This window comes from Siphateles boraxobius, unplaced genomic scaffold, assembly GCF_051911475.1.
Source record: "Siphateles boraxobius isolate OS27281-9 unplaced genomic scaffold, OSU_SipBor_1 43, whole genome shotgun sequence".
NCBI classification, from domain to species: Eukaryota; Metazoa; Chordata; class Actinopteri; order Cypriniformes; family Leuciscidae; genus Siphateles; species Siphateles boraxobius.
The window spans coordinates 2592675-2615996 of record NW_027509064.1 but is presented as its reverse complement, the minus strand read 5'-3'; the positions used below and the strand labels follow the sequence as shown (position 1 = coordinate 2615996).

Sequence of the window (23322 nt, the reverse complement as noted above, 5' to 3'; positions counted from 1 at the left end):
ATGCACTGCCATCAACTCACACTTTTTTACATTTAAATTCAAACCAGAAGCTTTGGAAAAATGTGACACTAAATTAATGGCAGCTGGGATCTGCTCTGCATCCCTGAGAAACAGAGTAGTATCGTCTGCTAGTTGACTTATTAATAGCTGACTCCCCAAAACATTCAACGGCTTAACATCTTTACTATTTTTCACATAAATTGCCAAAAGTTCAGCTATTAAAATAAACAAATAGGGACTAGTCGGATCTCCTTGTCTAATACCTCTGTTTATGTTAAAACGCTTAGAAGTCCCACCTGGAAGCGATACTGAACTATTAATATCTTTATACAACATCTCTATCAATTTGACAAATTTATAACCAAATCCAAAGGATGTAAGTGTATGTAAAATGAACGTATGTTCCACAGTATCGAATGCCTTATAGAAATCAAGAAACAAAATAAACCCATCATCCTTAATCAAATGTGCATAATCAATCAAATCCAAAATAAGTCTAATATTGTTGTGTATTAACCTTCCTTTAATAAAACCAGATTGTGTTTCACTTATAACTTGACTCAACATAAATTTTAGCCTGTTTGCAATAGCAGATGTAAGAATTTTATAATCAACATTGAGTAGGGTAATCGGTCTCAAATTATCAATAACTCTTTTGTCTTTGAGTTACCTGTGAATTGAACTGCAACAAAAACTCACAACACAACCCAACAGACGTAGAATGTGTATATATATATATATATATATATATATATATATATATATATATATATATATATACAGGTCCTTCTCAAAAAAAAATAACATATTGTGATAAAGTTCATTATTTTCCATAATGTAATGATAAAAATTAAACTTTCATATATTTTAGATTCATTGCACACCAACTGAAATATTTCAGGTCTTTTATTGTTTTAATACTGATGATTTTGGCATACAGCTCATGAAAACCCAAAATTCCTATCTCAAAAAATTTGCATATTTCATCCGACCAATAAAATAAGTTTTTTTAATACAAAAAAAGTCAACCTTCAAATAATTATGTTCAGTTATGCACTCAATACTTGGTCGGGAATCCTTTTGCAGAAATGACTGCTTCAATGCGGCGTGGCATGGAGGCAATCAGCCTGTGGCACTGCTGAGGTGTTATGGAGGCCCAGGATGATTCGATAGCGGCCTTAAGCTCATCCAGAGTGTTGGGCATTGCGTCTCTCAACTTTCTCTTCACAATATCCCACAGATTCTCTATGGAGTTCAGGTCAGGAGAGTTGGCAGGCCAATTGAGCACAGTAATACCATGGTCAGTAAACCATTTACCAGTGGTTTTGGCACTGTGAGCAGGTGCCAGGTCGTGCTGAAAAATGAAATCTTCATCTCCATAAAGCTTTTCAGCAGATGGAAGCATGAAGTGCTCTGAAATCTCCTGATAGCTAGCTGCATTGACCCTGCCCTTGATAAAACACAGTGGACCAACACCAGCAGCTGACATGGCACCCCAGACCATCACTGACTGTGGGTACTTGACACTGGACTTCAGGCATTTTGGCATTTCCTTCTCCCCAGTCTTCCTCCAGACTCTGACACCTTGATTTCCGAATGACATGCAAAATTTGCTTTCATCCGAAAAAAGTACTTTGGACCACCGAGCAACAGTCCAGTGCTGCTTCTCTGTAGCCCAGGTCAGGCGCTTCTGCCGCTGTTTCTGGTTCAAAAGTGGCTTGACCTGGGGAATGCGGCACACGCCTGTGCACGGTGGCTCTGGATGTTTCTACTCCAGACTCAGTCCACTGCTTCCGCAGGTCCCCCAAGGTCTGGAATCGGTCCTTCTCCACAATCTTCCTCAGGGTCCGGTCACCTCTTCTCGTTGCGTAGCGTTTTTTGCCACACTTTTTCCTTCCCACAGACTTCCCATTGAGGTGCCTTGATACAGCACTCTGGGAACAGCCTATTTGTTCAGAAATTTCTTTCTGTGTCTTACCCTCTTGCTTGATGGAGTCAATGATGGCCTTCTGGACAGCAGTCAGGTCGGCAGTCTTACCCATGATTGCGGTTTTGAGTAATGAAACAGGCTGGGAGTTTTTAAAAGCCTCAGGAATCTTTTGCAAGTGTTTAGAGTTAATTAGTTGATTCAGATGATTAGGTTAATAGCTCGTTTAGAGACCCTTTACATGATATGCAAATTTTTTGAGATAGGAATTTTGGGTTTTCATGAGCTGTATGCCAAAATCATCAGTATTAAAACAATAAAAGACCTGAAATATTTCAGTTGGTGTGCAATGAATCTAAAATATATGAAAGTTTAATTTTTATCATTACATTATGGAAAATAATGAACTTTATCACAATATGCTAATTTTTTGAGAAGGACCTGTATATATAATAAAGCTCATCGTTAGTTCTTCTATTATGTTTGTAATATGTGTTGGAATTTAACTCTTGATGTACCAGTAACCCTAACTCCCCCAGGAAATTCTGATCTTCATATAGGCTACTGATTAATACAGTTGTGAATTATCTTAACTCTCTGCTCATCTAAGACCAACGCTCTGACTCAGGCATGCTTCAACCATATAACATTTTCCCATATTGGTCTTCAAAGAAAGGGGAAACAATTAATTCCACTATTATTTCACTTTTGAAAGCCTACCTAAAGATTAAATGTAACCCATCCTGGCATTTTATCCTTGCTGGTGTTTCACAATGTTCTAAAATAGTTGAACAGGCATGTCTAATCTTCAAATATTAACATTTTCAATGGTTCACTTAGCAGAAACTTTTATCAAAAGGGACTTAAGAGGAAAGTAGTACAGCACAATCTTCGATTGAAACCTCATGTTGAATCACAAGGAAAAAAATTATATCAGAAGTGCAGCTGTGCATAAATATACTCTCATAGATGAATATTACATGTCTACAATCCCAATCTTGTCTAGTTTGGTGGTTGGTGCTCAAGAGATTTTAAATAGCTGTAATACACAAGATATTTCCAAACGTACAGTAAGTTTCAGAGAGACATAATGCGGAGTTGTCCATGGTGCTGAAATGGTATCACCAGTTGCTAATATTTAGTCTGCACACACTAACAAAATGTTTTCACTCAGCCTTGTTCTTCTTATGCAAAAGAAAGAGGTGAAAATGACAGATACATGAGAAATAGGTGAGAATGATACAGGAATGAAAAAAAAACAGCCTTGAACTGTTTTGCTTCAGTTCTCTAGTTTCTGATGGTGAGTCAGAGGACGAGACTCATTCTTCATTGTCATGACTCACAGCCTGAGAAGATCACTGAAATCAGATCCTAGATGTGACTGGCCGTTCCACGGTTTCACACTTGCTTTCCAGGTATTGATTGTCCACCGATTCCCTAAGGTCTTTGAGAAAGAACTGAACTGACATCTTTCCCATTGGGATATGACCCTCATTCTCAATAGTGTGGCCCAAGCTTTCCATGCATATAATTGCAAATGTGGCAACATTAGACAAATAAATTGTTTTTTTTTCATCGTCTTATTAAATTTCTCAAATGTTCCAAAAAAGTTATTATAGAGGACATTATAATCATTATTAATTTCTAATTTGGCAAACACATTGCAGAAGATCTTTAAATAAAACATGTAATGTAAATAAACATCTAGAAATGTAATGTACTGAATCCATTCTTCATTGTGTGTTGAGGAGAGATAAAGAGGGATGTTCCAAGCACGTGTCAGATGATTGTCCTTAGTCCGCTCTGCTTGACATGGGTCACCTCTAGGATACCCCTCTGGTTCAGAGATTGAGTCAAGGACATTGGTTACTAAGGAGATCTCCATTGTAATATTTTTGTCTTTATTAAGGGAAGCATGCATGCAGCTGCTTTATCATGATGTTGTTATGTTACCTTTAGAAAAATGCAAACAAATATTCATATAGCATGATTACTCACAGTAGCCTAAAACTAAAATTAGTAGGAAGATGGTATGGGTATTTGTATGCCTTGTATTTAATACATTTAAATATACTTAGATCATTTATAATTTAGAGTTGATGAGAAGAGAGAACTTATTAAGTTCATTCTTGTTTCATTCAGTGTCCAGATATCATATCTGGAGACATCAGACATCAAATATTTATGGCTATGTATTTTAAAATCCAATTTTTTTTTAAACATCTTGTATGAACATTGTGGATGTTCTAGTTCATACATCATAGGCTACTGGAAAGCACTGGGAGGTCATGTTTAACTCATTGCATTGAGGTGTAACGATCACCCCAATCAGACAATTTGCTGTTTAAAAACAATAGCCTTTATGAATTCATTGTATGTAAGGACTTACTACATTTACCAACACAATCGAGATACACAAAATGCAATGTGCTTTGATTTCCGGTGCGAACAATGTTTGTTTATTTGTTTGTCTCTTCTTCTTTTATGTTTCCTCGTGGTTTTCAGTATTTTTCATTAACGTTTATACACACAAATTGATTAAGCAAAAAAAAACAAAAAAAAAAAAACATGAACAACGTGACTTAAAAATGTCATGTGACTGTTTTATATGTTTAGGCTACATGCTTCATTCTTTTCTCTTTTTTTCATACATATTTCGCTTTTATTAATGCGCAGTAAGTAGTTCGCTTGAAGGCCATATAGCAATCCGTGCAGAGCCAGAGATCCAGCTGCACCTTTGGTTGACATTTAATGAGTGCGTCATGTGATCCGCCGAGTCATATGACAATTATGAAGAGAGTTCTACTGGTTCTGTTCGGAATGTTTCATTATGTAAAGCTTCCTGACTAACTCATCGAACAGGTGCTGCACTGTTTCCTTCGACATGAGTCAGCAACCTGTGCCCTTGTTGAGAGTGCGTCTGGGAAGCAGATGAACGCCATCCAAGAATCGTGCATGAATATTTAATTGGAAAGTGGATGCGGCTTAATTGTGTTTGACGGGACGCATGACAATCCAAATACAGTCATCAGCAGAGCCACAGCAGGAGCCCTGACTGACTCACTGCTCCTCATTCATTCACACACGCTCGGCCTATAGCCTATAAAATGCCTTCGAGAAGGAGGAGGAGGGGGATAGTTGGGAGGCTTTGAGGTTTTCGCAAGCTGGACTCCAATCCACATTAGTAGATTACACAACAGAGAGAAACTTAAAGATTTTTATATCTATCAAGATGCCCCGGCGAATCCGCATCTGAATCACACAGGTGAGAAATTTATGATAGTCAAAGAGCATTCTAAAATAGCTGACGAATAAATTAAAATACTGTTGAAACAGACATAATGTATATAATAATAATAATAATAATAATAATAATAATAATAATAATAATAATGTATGCAATACGCATACAATTGATATCTCCAGTATGAAAATAATGGAGCATACATTTGTAATTTAGCCATTTTGTCATGCTGTGATGATAAAAAATAAAGCTTTTACATTTCCCTCTATGCTTGAAGGAATTATGCACATGCGTGTAATTGTAAATTGCTGTGTGAAACACTTGACGCAATTCGCATTCATTACGCGCTGGCGTCAGTGATCAATTAAATAGCATTTACACGTCTCAGTGTCTCATTGTTCTCTTTTTTATCTCTGCTTGAGGTGTGAGAACAGTAAGACCCTGTGAACATGTGCGCTTCATGAAGCTCAAACCAGAACTTCTGTCATTTTTCAACTTAGTCTGTCAACATCATTAGCTACAGAGACACATTAATTGATGAATTTATTTAATGTTTTCTGCCATTTTAATTCAAAAAAGTGACAAGTGGCATGACAGAACCAGGCAATTAGGCCTATGCATTTTGTGTGCATTGATTTTTTATTATTAAATGAAATACACTTTCTTATACTAAGAGTATTATTTGTGTAACATTACGAAATACACACACACACACACACACACACACGCGCGCGCACACACACACACACACACACACGCACACACACACACACACACACACACACATTAAAAACTTTGAAAAAAATACAGTCTACTGTGTAGTCTGTAGTTCTCCTAAGTAACATGTTGGCCTGTTAAATAAAGGCTAACACAATATTAAAAATATAATGTTTTCGAAAAACATATATATTTTTTAAGATGGATGTGAGATAGATTAACAAATTCCTTCTGTAACAAATCAATATTTTTTTATGAAGAAAGTGGTTAGGCTTTTATTGCTGTCCCAATGTCTATCCACTATGTGGTGTGTGTCAGCATGCTGAGGGTCATTTCATGGGTTTAAGAGGGGAGGTCACTTCCTATTCCCCAAGCTTACTTGTTCTCAATCTGTGATTGGCTCATTGGCGAATTTGGACCCTACACCGCTGCAGAAATGTGCAATTCATCAGCTCAAGTTGAGCATCACGTAGACTTGACCTAAAACTGAGGGAGGATAGCCTAATAGAGGAGATGCTACAGTGACCCGTGTCCTATATGATTTTCTCAGGAATTAACACTGACCACTGTTTTGTGATCTTTTTTCGTGGTGTGAACCAAGAAGAGGTTGAAGACATCCTGGAGACATGGCTGAAGGTGAGGTCGTGGGTGATCTTCCAGTGGGGGGTCAGTGAAGGGAGAGTGGAATAAAGAAGAGGGGGTGGGACGGATCTTCTGCATTGTCTTTCAGATTTGGGGATCTTTACAAAGGGCTCTTCCCAGAAGCCCTGACATTTTCGCGTCGTTACCGCTAAAATGTATACCCCAAATCTTTTGTTTGTTCGTTTCTTCTGTCATCGGTAAAGTATTATTTTGTTTGAGTTTGTTTTAGCTGGAGTTTTGATATGTGGACGAAAGTCTGAAGCTTTTTCAGTTGCTACACGGGATTTATTTGGAGATTGATGGGCGAGATGGGTGAAATGGGCTCGGTTTATGAGCAATATTACACAGGTGAGCGGGTACATATTTGTGCTTATGATTGATTACTGAGAGTGCACGAGAAAGCGCATTGACGAATCAACCTTCAGCTATTTTAGTCTTGTGTAGCCTATAATTTAAAGGGATAAAATATGGATTTCTGATTTAAAAATTATTGTCGTTTGATAATCTTTTACAATGGGTCTATGTGACGAGTTCATATAAATCACTGGTGACACATGGAAAAAATATACCTAGGCCTATTCAGGTTTCTCGTGGCCTGACTACAATATTCCCTATTTTGGAATTTGCATTTCCCAGATTTAGTGATGCTTGTAATTTAAAACATAAATGTATATATTTCTTGAGGGAAATTAAATGAATTATTGCGTTTTCACTTTCAATGCTATTAACAAAATCCGTAAAAAATAATGTTGAATTTACCTGTTGAAGTAGGCTATTGATACTCTACTCTTATTACAAAGTAGCCTAATGACATATTTATTTGCGTTAAAACGTTGTTTTGGTCTATATAGTGTAAAATGAGTAGCCTACTGAACAAAGAGAAAGTAAATGTATTCGCAAGGAGAAATCCATTTCGAGACACATTTCATTCACTCGCGTTTCGCACGCAGCCTATTGACTCTTCTGGCATTTTCACACCAAGCGTCATGAATTCACTATGTCGAAACAACAAAGTTAGAGCTTAGCCTACTGATTTATTTAGTTGATTTATTTTTGTCCACTTTCGATAGATAGATATTTGTGTTTGTAAAGTTTTTTGATATTCTTGTTTTTGCGCTTTTATGAAGGGGGCTGTGCAAAGACAGAGGAGGAGGAAGCCGCGAGCTCCGAGGAAGACTCGGGCTCGTTCCGTGGCGCTGGGGTCTGCAAATGGTTTAACGTGCGGATGGGTTTCGGCTTCCTGTCCATGACCCATCGTGAGGACATCTGTCTGGACCCACCCGTGGATGTGTTCGTCCATCAGGTGAGAGCAAATCAATCCTGCCGTTTTTATGGACCGGACCTGATAGCCTAAGGCCTTCCTCTATCCCTTATCATCTAATAGCTTTATTTTCTCATGGTTTATACGACAAAAACTCTGGTTACTATAATCGCCTAAACTAAATATGTTCAGTAATAGTACATTTATAATTATCTTGCACCATTTATAAAGCTTTAATTTAGTGTCTGGTGTTGATGCACGAACATTAACGCCTAAATATTCGATAGGCTTATCAAAACCTGCATTCTTAAAAATAAAGGTTCTTCGTTCGTTCAGCAAAGAAACCTCTTTTTATCAGCAACCTTTTTTCGCTTTAAAGGGTTCTTCAGTTGGCTGTGTGGTGATTTGTTAAGTCGTGCATGGTCTCTGCGTGATGTTTTGTGTGTAGTGGACAATAAGTTCTTAGTTTAAAAGGCATATTTTATTTGACATAGGACTTTAAAGTTCTTGTTTTGGCTCTAATTGTGACCTTTATTTTTTAACATAAAGATGTTGTCGTTTTTATTTTGAGTGATTTAATTTATTTGGGAAATGTTCACATTTCTGGTGGCATTTGGAGGTTTAGACTGTGATACTGTATGTTGTTAAGTGCGTTTTATGAGAATCGGAAGAGTCAGAAAGCACTATCTGATTGGAATTTTTTTTAAATTGCATTTTAAATTATTAAGCCATTGAAACTAATCAATGCTATATTTATATGCTATGCTATATAAGTGCAATGTAATATAAAGTATGTGCAAACTTTACCAGTGACACTAACCTTTCTATTTACAATGTTTATATCCTTTTACTCAATTTTACGTGCAGGCCTGTGCTTTTACATTGCTTCCAAGGATTGGCAGCTGAAATATTTTGCAAAACAAAAGTGATTTAGTTCTGGTAATGTTAGGTGAAATCCTGTAGCTCAAACTGTCCCAAAAATATGCTATTTCTTGTCATTCGTGTCTGAGCTTTCTCACAGGTTCAAGTCCGGTCTGCATGTGTCCTTGTTCCATGTCTACTCACTAATCCAACTTTCCTTCATACAATCTTTTAAATAAAGACAAACAGCCTAGATATGAAACCACAGTGAATATCTTAAATTTAAAATCACTCATATTGCTACAGTGATTCACACAAAGTGCTATATTTTAAAAATCATGTTGAGTTTACTGTCTCCAGTCCTGAACACTTACCTTCTCACTCAGCAATAATTTAACAAGCTATTGCCACAGAACAACCAGCAAGTCGGCAAACAGTGGATCACCTATCGCCCCGAGCCAAATGAGCTGCTGCCTCATGACTTGAGGTCATTGTGTAAAATTACCCAGAGATTAGAGCATCTTACGGGCAAGCAGCCCTACACATAGTGTTAAGTGATCTCTCTGTCTCTAAGAAGTCTTCGGTTACCTCCAGACTGGGTGTCTGGGAGGCTAAACAGAGGGTGTTAGGGCTTAGCATACATCACCTGTAAGTTGATTGACTGCACATTATGACGTAAAACTGAGATGGGAATAAACAAACTTCAAATAAAACCTGATAATATTGTCATAATTTACTCACCCTCATGTCATTCCAAACTTCCAAACCATTAACTTTCATTGTCCGCAGACATTTCTAAAATTATCAAAGAAAATCATACACATTTTGAACATAATGAGTGTGAATAAATACATTTTGGGTGAATTATGCCTTTTAAAAAAATGCCCTGAATGTATAAATGCATTAAGACAGTTATGTTGATTTAATTAAGTGATTTGAATGCAGGGAACATTCAAGGCTGTTTTTCACATCATATACTGAAAAAATACGTGTGTTGGATTTACATGATTTTATCATGTACATCGGTTCTACATGAGTCAATTAACATGCACATAATTTGTACATGTAAAACATGCTACAGTTTCAGTTCTCAACATCAAAAAATTATTTGAGTATTTGATTGGTTCACATTTGACTTACCTAATGTTATCTAGCAAACTGCACATTTTAGAGAATTACATGAATTGGAAGCAAATCAATATTTTAAATCATAAATGATTAAATCAGATAATCTGGTTTCCCTTTTTTGTGTTTATGTAAACCTCACATCAAGGTTTTGGGTAAGTCTTCATAAACCAGCCAAATGGGCTATAGTTGTCACTTGTAAAAAAAAAAAAAAAAAAAAGTCATATAGCCACCCATGAATCGGCTGATAACTCAATGAATGCATAGCACAACTCCTTAAAGCAATATTTCTCCCAAAATAAAAATTCTGTCATAATTGTCCTCATGTCATTCAGTACATTCCTTTCTTCTTCTTCAGAACACAGAAAACAATTATACTTTTAACAGTATTTTAAATGTTTTTGTTTATACAGTGAAAGTCAGGTGGATCCAATCTGTTTTCTATGGAAGAAAAAAGTCATATATGATTGGAACAACATGAGGATTAGTAAAATGATAGAATTTTCATTTTGGGGTCAACTGTCCCTTTAAGACCTATTCAATATTGAAATGTAGGTTAACTGCGCCCAACACTTCAGAACAAATGCAGTCTGAATTTGACCTTGTTTGCTTGGAGAAAGATTTCCACATTTTTGGGTGGTTAGGTTTTAATAATCTGGATGCAGGCAGCTCTCAAACCAACCTGAGTCTCTTTCTGTGGATGTATTGATAATGCTCAGAGTAGGGTGACTGCCATGGGACCTACCAGGTTAAAAAAAGACAATGGCTGTTATTGTCAAACCTTCAGAAAGGAAATCCTGCCTTCCTTAAATCTTTGAATCACTGAATGAATGGTGTTTGTGTGCGAGGATGACCAAAAAGAGGGGTCAGTGGAGAGAGATTTCATAATTAATTGTGAAAAATAGTTGAAAGACATGCTGAAAGAGAATGTTGGGAATGGAGACCAAGAGATTGGAAAAAGGGGGGCAGGGAGAGACTATTTTGGGGGAGGGGTTTGTTAGCTAAATTCATTGATAAAAAAAAACCCTCTGTAGTAAAAGAGGAGGGTGAGTGGTAGAGAAGGTCAAAGGATAGAGCCGCGGATGGTTTCAGGAAGCTCTGGCGGGGGTTGGGGCCTGATTCCTTCTCCAGCGACCCGCTCCTGTGTGAGATGGGTGTCAGAGTAAAGACTGACGTCATGTGAGAGCCAAAGTGTGGACCACTATAGATGTCTCACCTGGTGTAGCTAGCAGTATTGGGAATTGCTACATTGAAATGGTCAGCCTTTTAACAAACTAAAGTTTAAAGAAGTTAAACAGCCCATCTTTTTCCCTCCCAACAGAAGCTCACTGGAAAAATGGGCCTCTACCTCTTAATTTCCTGCAAAACTCCAAAAACACACATCTACAAACAATTCATTGCAGTTTCCAGCTAAAATGAACACTAGTCGCAGTAAAAAAAACAACATTTTTTTTTCCTTTTCACACAAATTATGATTACAGGGGCTGATTATCAATTAATGAAGACTCATTTTCGCTTGGTTCCTTGTACAATACTATGTTGTGATCTCAAAATGCTTTTGGTGTATGATTTGTCCAATCTCCAATGTATGGCTTTTCTGACATGGTAAACTTGCTCGGTAGCTCAGCATTGAGACACAAGTCTTGCAACTTGATAAAAGAGCTCAAAGACTTGTAGAATCAAGCTAAAACGGCATGGTTACATTAGCAAATGCCTTTTTAGTTTTTGGCTGGGTTTAGTGTAAGTGGTGAGTTATTTAGAAATGCGATTGAACATTAACCTTTTTGCACCACTCACCGGACATTTAATTTCCGAACTGCCCCAATACATACAACTACTAATGTAATAAAAAGTTTGCAAAATAAACAAGAGCAGCAGCCTGGTGTTTTGCTCTTAGAGAGAATGTGTGGAATTTATTACAGACCATTAAGAGTTTAATGGGTAAAACACTAAAAACATTCTTCTAAAGCATGTCCTCACGAGAAGATAAGCAATTTTAATATAAGGACATATTTTAAGGTACAGAACCAACACTACCAACTTAGGTAAATACTTCAGTCCCACTTTATATTAGGTATATTTAACTTCTATGAACTAACATTTAAATGAATTATCTGATACAATGCACTTAGTGTGTACTTTTACATTGTACTTCTATTTATTAAATGTATTTATTTATTTAAAAAAACCTGCATTTAATTACATCTGTAATTCATTTCTGTATTTACATCTAATTACACTGTTGACCCTTTCCCCTACCTCTTTACCCACCCCTAAACCTACCTATAACACCAAACCTGTCCCTAACCTTACCCGTGTCCCACCTCAATAGCAGCAAGTGTTTTGCAATACACCATGGACAAAATATACTTTTTTTATGTAAGTACATAGTAGTTAAAGACACCTAATATAAAGTGTGACCAATTATTTTCTAAACACAATGGCTGTTGTCAACTTAATACCATGATCTCACACATACACCAACTTGTCCGATATTTGGTCTCCAAGGTGTTGTTTGTTAAGAGTACAAGTAAGAAGGTTGAGGTTGTTAAAGGTAGATCCTTTCTAAAGCCCCATTTCCATGCAACTGTAGAGCAAGTATCTCAGGAATGTGAGCTTCCCCCACCTTTTCCCATAGCAAACCCAGAGCTTGATGGCCAGGGTGAGATTTAACCAGATGGCGTTATTTTGGGAAAGCTCATCTGCTCATCCCAGTCTTTTCAATAGCTGCACATTCATTGCTTTTTTAGAGAAACAATAAAGATACAAATGTGATGTTTGAGTAACATCCAATCTCCTAAGATGGTACTGGCTGGTTGAATTTTGAAAGCAGAGATGTATCTTTCACTAGCTATGATATCTTATAATATTCTGCATGTATGCTGGTGGTTTGAGTCTTTAGTTTTGGATGCAGCCATTGATGGACACAGATCTTCATAGTTAATTGGTGGTGAGACCAGATGGAGAAGTCATTTTGAACTGAGTGTTATATGAAGAGGTTGTTGTGTCGATGCCAGAGTGAAAGGGGATGTTGCAAGTAGCAACATTGTTGGGGGTAGGGAAGATGGTGTTTTTACTGGTTCTTACTGAATTGCACTGCTCTGCGAGAAATGTTAATGCTGAAGTGAATTGAGTATTCAATGTGGCTTAGTTCAACTTATTTTGTTGTGATGGCATGCTGAAAGTGGGAATTTTGCTAAAATGTGCAGTATGCAAATAAGAAAACTTGATCTTCCACCTACAGTGTGAAAAATTCAGAAGTAATTATCGTGTTTAATTTTCAACTTTTTATTTGACTATACTTCCAAAAGTTAAAAAAGCCTTTTAATACAAAATTAAAATGATAAATAAAAAAGAATCAAACAAATTTGTTTTTTTTTTCATTGCCCAGAACTGGATGGCACTCAAATGCAACTTGCAACAACAAAGTAATATACTACATTTAGCAGAATAGATCTGGGTGATAGTTTACATTTTTCAAAGATACAAGCAATCGAGCAATTGAGACCCGAGAGTTCATAATAATGTATTACATATAATTTCTTACATGGCATAAAAACGATCTTTAAGAACTGCATATTTGCATGAATATTTGTGCATATATATTTTTTTTATATCAAATTTCTATTAAATTATAATTTGGCAAGAGGAGGGGCTGGTAATCATAAAAATTTGTATATAGGCTTGGAATTAGAAAATTGATTCCAATTCTGGAATCGGATACTTAATGTCAGAATCAGATATTTGTTAAAAAATCTAAATTGATTCCGCTTATCGATTCATGTTTGCTTTATTTTAATGTGGGTTTGAACCATTCAAGTGCAAGAAGATGCAAAAGAGAACTCAAATCGGCACTCGCACGCTGTTTTCTGTGCTGGGACAGCCGCCACTCATATAGGCCTAGTGCACAAAACGGAATTGAGTTCTCTTTCAAGTCTTCTTGTGCTTGAACGGACAAACACACAAAATTATGTCGAAATGTCCTCGTAAACACAGTTGGTTATGTCTTAAGTGAATGTAAACATTTACAAAAAATGGATCCGTGCATTAGGTCATAAAGGGACAGCAGCCTAATAAAGGCCCCACTATATTTCAAGTGAAATCGAAGAACAAACTGCTGTAACGTCATTTCATACAAAATCAAGCCAAACTTAACTTCGTTTAGAGTTCGTTTTGGGAGTTCAATACAGCTAGCCAAAGCAAAGTTTCCGGAAAAATAAAAGGCTGATAAACACCTTTGTACAACCATTGGTCCATGCCGTTTACATAATAGGTAGGTGTGCGCAGAGGCTCTGCCTTCTTTAAGTAGAAATCTTTTCCGGTTTGTTTCTCCTGTTCACTCCTCCGATGTCATACATCCGCGAGTGAAAACATTAACACTCTGGAGAGCTGCTTTATTGTAGAAAATGAAGTTGTACTTCTGATGAAATGAGACTCTGACACGGTTTTTCATGTTTAATAGGGTAAAGCTGCTTGATTTTAAACTATTTTGTATAAAGGGCTATATAAATAAATGTGACGTTACTACTAGTATGCCGAAATGCAGAGCTTGTGCAAACATATCCATGTTGCTATGATCAGATGCTTTTCTAATACTTTATTTTTTTAAAAAACTTGCTATTTTCTCAACTTTGTTGTGTGTTTATTCTGTTATTGAGAGGAAAGCGTGAAAGGAGATACTCCTAAACGCCGCTCTCAGCAGTGTGGGTGGTGTCGGATGTTCGATAATTTTGTTCATAGTATTTTAGCTGCAACATAATTGCAAAAAGACAGAATAAGTTTGATATCTAAATATTTGACTTTTTTTTTACCATATTGGAATCGAAACTGAGAATCGATTAGAATCTAAATCAATAAGCAGAATCGGAATTGGAATCAAAATCGAAATTGTGAAAGGTGATGATACCCAACTCTATATTCATGTAAATAAATAAATTATATGTATGTATGTATATAAATAGACACAAATGATTACCTACCCTTTTTAAATAAAACTATTTAAATTTATAATAAATATTAAATTATATGTATGTCTATAAATAGACACAAATGATTACCAACTCTTTTTAAATAAAAGTATTAAAATTTATAATAAATATTGAATATTAATTTATTTTTTATTAAGCATTTGTTTAAAAAAGATAAATCAGCAGTTTCATAATGTACATTTGATCCAAGCATTTAAAGCAGAGTGTTTCTATTATATCTCTGCAGAGCAAGCTTCATATGGAGGGCTTCCGCAGTCTGAAGGAAGGGGAAGCTGTGGAGTTCACCTTCAAAAGATCATCTAAGGGTCTGGAGTCCTTATGGGTGACAGGGCCAGATGGGGCACAATGCGTAGGCAGCGAGAAAAAACCCAAGGGTTCCCAAAAACGCCGTTCAAAAGGAGATCGGTAAGTGCTGTCTGTTCTGTAATAGAACATCTTCACTATGTGATGAATGCTTCATGAAGTTCATGAATACAGAATTCATCAATTTGATAATTGAGTCTTTTCACATTTATGTTTTTACCAGTCATTCTCCTACGGTGGGCATGGCCAATACCAAGGTTAAACTCTCAAATATAGAATATAATATTTCACAAAATCAATGGGTAAAATGTGTAGCCTATGTGTGTGTGTACATATATCAGTGGCGGGCCATGCATTTCACGCCTAGGCCTTCAGTGAATTAATAACTTTTAATAGTTACAGACTCTATAATTGTTGTGAAATTGCTGTTTTTATGTTGCTCCGGCAGTTATAGGGTTAATGCGGTGAGTTGGGAAAAGGCCGGTAGAGAGAAACGAGCGAGTGAGTTCGGCTTGTGCGTTAGTGTAGGCTACAGTGATTCTTGCGTTACGATTATAAGTTCAGAAATGGAGCCTCCCTTGTCTTGTCCTTCAAGGGTTACAATAGTCCCTTGTCAGACGTTACAATAGTTTGAATGTTTGAAAAAAACATTAGATCATAAATTTACAAGAAAAATGAATAAGAAAATCCTATTCACCACGGAAGAAACGAATCCATCCTAATGTCTTTACTCAAAAATACTTAAATTGATCTGGTGTAGCTACAGGTTATCTGTGAGTTTCTGTCCCAACAACCTTTTCTATCGCCATCGAGGCTATGCTGAAAATCGAGTCTGTCCCGTCGTATTTCTGGCTTAAGTTTTAATTCGCTTTAGGGCTGAGAGTGTTTGCTTGACAGAAGCAGTGGACACAGCTGACCAATGCTCTCAGTTTTGAACGAAATCAATAAGATCAGCGGGACTTTTGCCTTCAAAATCATTCGTGGCATACATTCCAGTCAGTTCTGTTTTTACCCGGACAGATTGAATAGAGTTCTGTGACTCTGCGTTAAGCTCAGGCTGAATAAGGAATTTTTTCCGGTAGTATTGAACCTGCTGGAGGTCGTGGAGGGAAAGAAACATTAATTTGTGGGTTGAAAAACTATTAAATCTACAGGAATGTATTTTAGTTTATGCAGTTTGATACAGATGCGGTTAGCTAGCTCAGCCTAATAGTACGCGCTTTGACCATCCAATCAAAAGACGTGAAAATGGCGAACGTCATTGTACGCCTGCTAGATGGCCCCGGTGCAGTCAAATCGAAATCTGATTGGCTGATTCAATCTGACTGATTACCTGATTGGTTAAAGCAACGGTTTCATTTCCATTCATTTTAAGCTACAGGCGCCCGCACTGTCGATTCTGAAGGCCTCAAGGGAGATTTATTTTACCCTGGCAACACACGATGGCTGAAATATAATTGGATAAAAGCGCTAAAATAAATATACAATACTGGAAGCAGCACAACCAAGAGAAAAGCTGTGAGATTAAGAGAATGGACTATAAGGAATAATTTATTACTCATTCATGGAAAAAATATATTAAAGTGCAAGTCGGTGATTCTGATAGTGTTTAGGCCAGCAGAGAAGGCCTTGCTGGCCCTGACGGCCCACCACTGATATATATATATATCAGTGGTGGGCCGTCAGGCCGTCAATATATATATATATATATATATATATATTTTTTTTTATTACTATATATATATATATATATATATATATATAAATATATATAAATGTTCAGGATGTTGCTTTTGAATTGCTCTGACGCAGTATCTTGAAGAGCATTTCCTTCCCACTACCTGTGCATTGGTGACTTGACCTGCTGAATCAATAGGTTGTTTAAAATCTCATAGCTCAGAATTTAGGCACACACAGTCGCCCACCCCCCACAGCACAACTGCAGGTTATTGATAAGCACCTCCCACAATCCTCAGCTGTACCTAATCACAGTGGTTAGCTGAGTGTGGATCTGGACAAATCAAAGCGATTCCAGTTTTGGCAATTGTGCATGAATGAAGGTGTCATAAGCTCAGTTACACAGTAGTAACAGTCCTGTCATTTCTACGAGAGCAGCTGCCATAATCAGCAAACACAACACATTTAACATGACAATTTTCCAAAATGTACTTTCTCCTGCTTCTTATTGATACTCCATCTTCTGCTCCTGATGGAGGATCAGATCCTGCCCTTTTAATTAATAACAGATGTAGGTGCCTGAGAAAGGTCAGAGGTGAATGCTGCCATAGCAACCCTGAGGTGTGATGTATGTGAACCGGGTGGGGGTGGGCAGGAGAGAGCAGGGATCAAAGTGCAAAGGTCATGCTGCATATTGAAACAAAGAGCCAAAGAGATGCCCAACCTCCTCCAAAGCACACCACCTTCCTCTGGCCGATCAATACCCCCCCCCCCCCCCCCCCCCCATCGGTTCTGCTGCAGGGAGACTGATGGGCTTAAATGCACAGGAAGTTTTCATTTAAATGAATAGCATACCTAAAAATGGAAAAGGTTATATTTTTAGGTGACACTGAAGTATTGTGCTTAACTCCACTCTGCTTTAGAAGACTTTGAATGTAGCACAAATCATGTGAACAAATAATTATTTATTCATTATATTTAAAATATGATATGTAAAATATGATAAGAAGATGTTGTAAACTCCACTAATACAGCTCTATTCTGTACAGCTTCAGAAGACTTGGAATATAGCACCAATCATGTACTTTTATTTGATTGTTTATTTGTTAATATTTTAAGTAAATTGTGAAAAAGGTATCATACTTCACTCAAATACGTTTATTTCTTTATCTGTTGAGTAAATGAGTTGTGAATAAGTCATCATACTAAACTTAAATCAATTGAATTAATTTTTATTTATTTATGTGAATAGTAAATAAGTTGTGAATAAGTTAACATACTAAACTCAATTTTTTTTAATTTACTTTTATACTACTGAAAAAAAAACAATGTAATTTACAAGAAAAAGTTAGTTCAGGCAAGAATTTAAAAAAAAAACTAAGTAAATTCCACATCAGTACTTAATTCAAGCGAGTAGAAATGAAAGCGTAAATATCAACTCAATAAAATTAAGTAAATATTACTCAACTTTTCTGATACTGGGGTTCCCATCATGCACTGGACCTTGCATAATTAATGAGGTTCATTTTTCACTGGTTTTCAGCTGTATTTACACTGTTTTATCATTGCTTTTGCTTTTGTCAGGATTAGTAACTTGCCATTCTGTTCAAAATGACACATTCAAACACAAAAACGATCCATCAAATGTTACCGTCATTGTGTATTGTCTACCAAGTATTGAGCTCTTTGCATTCCATCTGACATGATGAAGTATAAATAACTTAAATACTCTAAGTAAAACACATACTATAAATGACTGGTATAATTCAATAAAATTGTTTGAGTGAAATTTAATGCAAAGGAAATTTCAACTAAATTGATATTAATCAACCTTTTACTAGCCAAGTTAAAATTACTAGAAAATTTTCTTTGTTACTTTCACTTAACTAGGTTAAGTAAAGTTTACTTAATTCCATATTCTAAGTAAATTTTAACTTTAAGATTTCTAATTAAAGCTACTGATAAATATGTTTAGGTTTTTACTTGGCAAATCTTTGTAAATTTACTAGCATTTTCTGAGTGGAAAAAGTTGCCTAGCTTTTTTCAAGTAAATCCTACTCCAAATTTTTTTCAGTGTACTAATTGGCTCTCTCATAATAATTCCTACCCTAGAATGATAATTCTTTCTCAGTGGCCGTTGATTTCAAACATGTGACCGCCATCTAGTGGACTCTCATGCAAATGACACCTTTGTTTATCCACACCATTTACAGATGCTTCAACTGTGGAGGGCCAAATCATCATGCCAAAGAATGCCAACTACCACCTCAGCCTAAAAAGTGCCATTTTTGCCAAAGCATCTCCCACATGGTGGCCAACTGTCCAATCAAAGCACAACAGTTGTCACCAGGATCTCAGGGAAAATCAACAACCTCTACAGGAGAAGATGATGACGTGAGCCACACCCCCTTACCTCCCGAGAGCTCTGATTAGTTGGGGGAAGTTTGTCAGGGAACACAAGCACCAATCAAAAATTGTCAAGCTGCTTTTGGAACTAACTCAGGTTTTTCTTTTTCAAACAGCAGAAATGAATGTCAGTCAGGTAATTAAAAACAAGATTAAATTAATATAGAAAGTTATACTAAGAAATATGATTACTATCCTATCCATCTTTATATGTTAGCCATCATGTTCGTAAAAATATCTGTAGTTCAGCTTTGCGGGTCCTTCTGTCTATTCAAAGAATTGATTTGGGATGAATTCCAGATATTTTAGATGGATGATGATATGCGTGTATTCAGAGGGCAAATCTCACAAAAACATGTCCAAGTCAGACACTTATTTGGAATTTTAGGACCATTAAGATCTTTTTATAAATCATGTTTCCTTGTCCTTTTCTAAATATTATCTAGAGTTAATCCATATTTATATGCTCCAATTGTATTTTATTATTTTCATAATTTTAAGGAATGCAAGTTGGTTGTCACATTGCAACAACAACAACAAATCTTATAATTAGGTTAAATGATAATCCCATTTTTTTGATTATTGGGTAAAATGTTGTATTTAGTACAGAACTAATGTACTTGACAGGTTTTGTGAGATCTACCCTAAAAGTAAGAAGAAAGTGTTCGAGAGAAAGATTTTAATTTTCTGCCTTAGCTAGCAAAGTGTCTTAGATTTGAAACAATCAAAACACATCATGTTGACAAATTGCAATAAGCCTGGATATTATGCATATCTGTCTTTGTGCTTAAGTACAAATGATCACTTGCTGTCTGATGACAAAATTACCATTGTCATCCACCACTATTTTGAGAAATCACTGAATTTCCTTTTTTTTTTGCTGACGTGTTCTGACACTCTTTGTGATTGTTCTAATCCACAGGCCAAATGAATGTTAAAAGCTTGCGTTTGTGCAGATCATATATCCGTCTCTCTGTATCACCATCAGTGGAATTATTTTGACTGCACTGTCACTAGTTAGTTACTATGTGAAAGACACAGTGACTTTCTTAGATTGTTTAATGCTATGTAATTGTAACGCAAGGCTTGCTCTCATTTAAAAAATCTGGGAAATTCTAGAAAATGTCCTGAAGAAATCGACCATATTCCCAAATGGTACTTGAAAACTAGAGCCATTTTTTAAACCGATAATCTTTTTTCTTTCTAAGCGTTAAATGATACTCAAATGATGTGCCAGGTTTGTCAAAGCTTATTCCAAGAGATCCTGACTTCTTTGATCTCACTTTATTGTATATAATAATTGTATTTTTTTTTCCAAACCATTGTTATTTATTTGTAGCAACAAACTGACCTCAAACTATGGGATGTTGTAATGGACTCAGTTTGCTCTCAGTCACAACAAGAGCTAAATTCTTTTGCTAATTATTTCATAGTCTAATGATGTTTTTAACTGTAATTAACAGTGTTAACTGTAAGTAATGTGTTGATTGACAGCTGGGGACCAGGATTCACAGTGTTTAAAATAGGCTGAGCATAATTGTGTGATGCACTCATTTTATTTATGGCCTTTCTTTAAAAAAAAGTTTGTTTGTTCTCTTTTTGACAGGGAGCAACTGAGTTGTCAAGCTTCGCTGTTTGAGGAAAGCATAGTCTTTGCCAAATTAAAGCATAATGAATTGTGTATTCTTTTAGCCTTTTTGTATATTTGACGTAGTCTTCAAACTTTCAGAAACTCAGTGGAAAAAAACAAAACTAAACACTTGTACCATTAATTAATAATGCTTGCAGCAAAGCACAAACCAGTTTGGTTCCAACTCAAATAAACTGACTTAGGGAAAATCTTCTATTTTAAACAAGACGCAATGGGAATGGTCATTTAAAATAATCACTGCATGCATTGAACTCATGGTTTAATGTTACATTGGTTTGTTAGTAACCTCAAAACTATCAGCACATCACTTTCGGTTTCTGTATTTTATTGCATGGAAGTAGGTATTAGAGTAGTTTAATAGGATTGGGTGGATGGGTCTTGCCTAGAACAACCTGTTCAAAACTTTTCAGTTTAAGGGATGTGAAGGTTTCTTTCCGATGAATCTTAGTTCATGCCATTATTGTATATTACATTATTATTTCAATATTTTTATTTTGTTTTTTAATCTTTATTTAAAGTGAGAACAAGATACGTAACTTGTTTTGAATCTATACAAATCTACCTCAGGGTGTGTTGAAATGAATTAAATGGACATTGTTACCGGTACATTGTCCGTTTAAGTGTGTATGTGATGTGTGTGTGCTTTTTTGTTTTATTTTTCTAGGTTTAATGTATTTAATTTTGGCGGTGTGAGTTTCGATCAAAAGTGTTTGAATTTTTGGTTTACATTTAGACCAACTCACAAGAGAATTGCAACTGTAATATTGCTCAAGTTGTCTTTTTTTAAAATCTTTTTTTTACTGTAATGTACTCTGAGATTGTCAACTCAGGAATATGTGTTAATTATTTCTTGTTTGTTTTTAATGAAGAGGATAATCAATGTTGGTGACCTTGATTTTTTGTGTTATCATGATTATAATTATTGCTGATGCTTACTGATGCTCAGGGTTCCAAATGCTGCACAGATACGAAACCCTGCTCATGTCGAGTTAGTATTTCCTTTGGTCTTCTTGCGTTCTCGTTGCAGGTGGTAGACTGTGGTTAAGACTGTGTTTCATGTGCGTTTGATGAAGGCAAATATGTTTATATTCCAGTGACCAAAGAATGTAGCCACATTGAATATGGCAAACAAATAGCGTGGAGCTTGGTTTATGGAGTGTCCTCTGCATTGATCCATGTTAATTGGTTTCAGAGAGAACTATTTCATTTTCTGTTTATCGTGACAAAGCATGCAAAGAATGTTGTGCCCAAAAAATGTGTTTTCAGTGTTGACAACTGCTTTCTAGTGAATAAATATCTTTTTATGATTATGCTGGTATTTTGTTACTTTCACAAGCGGTGTGATGGTGTTGGGTGTGTGAGGTTAAGAGGGAGGGGATTCTTTTAAATGAGTTTTGTTGGCTTGTAGCAAGTATCAGAAACTTGCCGCCTCGTTTTTATTTTCTTTATTTTCAATATCTGTTATATTCCTGCTATAAACTTTATTTTCTTCAGTGAAAAAAAAGGCACAATAAAAATATTGTTAACAAATGGTGTTATTTTGATTTTTCATTCTCACATCAAATTTCAACTCAAATTATATTAGAACTGTGGCTGTAATTTTTTTGGGAAAAATTATAGAAAAACTGACATTGGACCAATCAGCTATGATCAAAGTCACTCTCCCAGTTTCGAGGGCTCCGCCTTGGTCCTCAGTCACCCTGGCTCCACCTCAGTCTCCAGAGCCATCAATGTTGCGTGGGCTCATTGGCTCTTCAGCTCCAACTGGTTCTCCACCTCCATCAGCTTCATCTCCATTAGTCGTTCCCCTGGTGTTGTCAGCCAAGTCTCCATCATGGCTTCCCCCTCCCTCGACTCTGCTGTGGGCCATCGTCCTGGCTGTGGTCTGGGTCCCCTCCAGGCTCCTCCTGCTCCTGGGTTCTCCCACGTTCATCACCACACTGGTCTCTCCCGCTACCATGCCTCAGTTCCTGCCTTTCCTTATCATAAATTCTCCAAGATTATTATTCATGTTGGCACAAAGGATGTCTGACTTTGACAGTCAGAGATCACTAAACATTAAAGAGGTGTGTGAACTCACAAGTACAATGTTAGACACTATAATTTGCTCTGGCCCTCTTCCTGTTCGCCGGAGTGATGAGATACTTAGTAGACTGTCCTCACTCAATGGCTGGCTGAAGTGGTGTCTGCAGAATAATATTGGAAAAGTTTTTGGGGCAGACCTTGGGCCTCATTTATAAAACGGTGCGTAGGATCCTTACTAAAAGTGTACGTGCGCCAGAAGGACAAAAATCGCATACTCAAAAAAATTTTCAGACTTTTATGATAAAACCGTGCGTATGCCAGAACCTGCACAGAATTCACTTTATAAATCCCAGTTAGCGGAAGATTGTGCGCACATGTGTCTCCTCCCTGAAACAACCATATATGGAGCTTACAACGCCTAGTTTTACTATGCATATCCTCATCTGCATATTATTTGCATATGATTATTCATCCACGTGATAACATGTTTAACGG

At 36.4% G+C, this 23322-nt stretch overlaps 1 protein-coding gene across 3 annotated transcripts; it reads left to right on the top strand.

Moving 5' to 3' along the window:
* The first annotated feature begins 4699 nt into the window (after positions 1 to 4699).
* lin28ab (lin-28 homolog Ab) lies at positions 4700 to 22112 on the top strand. 3 transcript variants are annotated; one of them, XM_077200088.1, is made up of 5 exons: positions 5102 to 5192; positions 6493 to 6524; positions 7658 to 7833; positions 14992 to 15170; positions 18959 to 22112. In XM_077200088.1, exons 2-5 carry the CDS (start codon positions 6515 to 6517, stop codon positions 19176 to 19178), a joined length of 585 nt encoding a protein of 194 aa, XP_077056203.1. In that variant the 5' UTR covers positions 5102 to 5192; positions 6493 to 6514; the 3' UTR covers positions 19179 to 22112. The 3 variants fall into 3 exon arrangements, with proteins under 3 accessions (XP_077056204.1, XP_077056203.1, XP_077056202.1); XM_077200089.1 differs by lacking the exon at positions 6493 to 6524 and having other exon boundaries at positions 4700 to 5192; XM_077200087.1 differs by lacking the exon at positions 5102 to 5192 and having other exon boundaries at positions 6401 to 6524.
* Positions 22113 to 23322: the final 1210 nt, after the last annotated feature.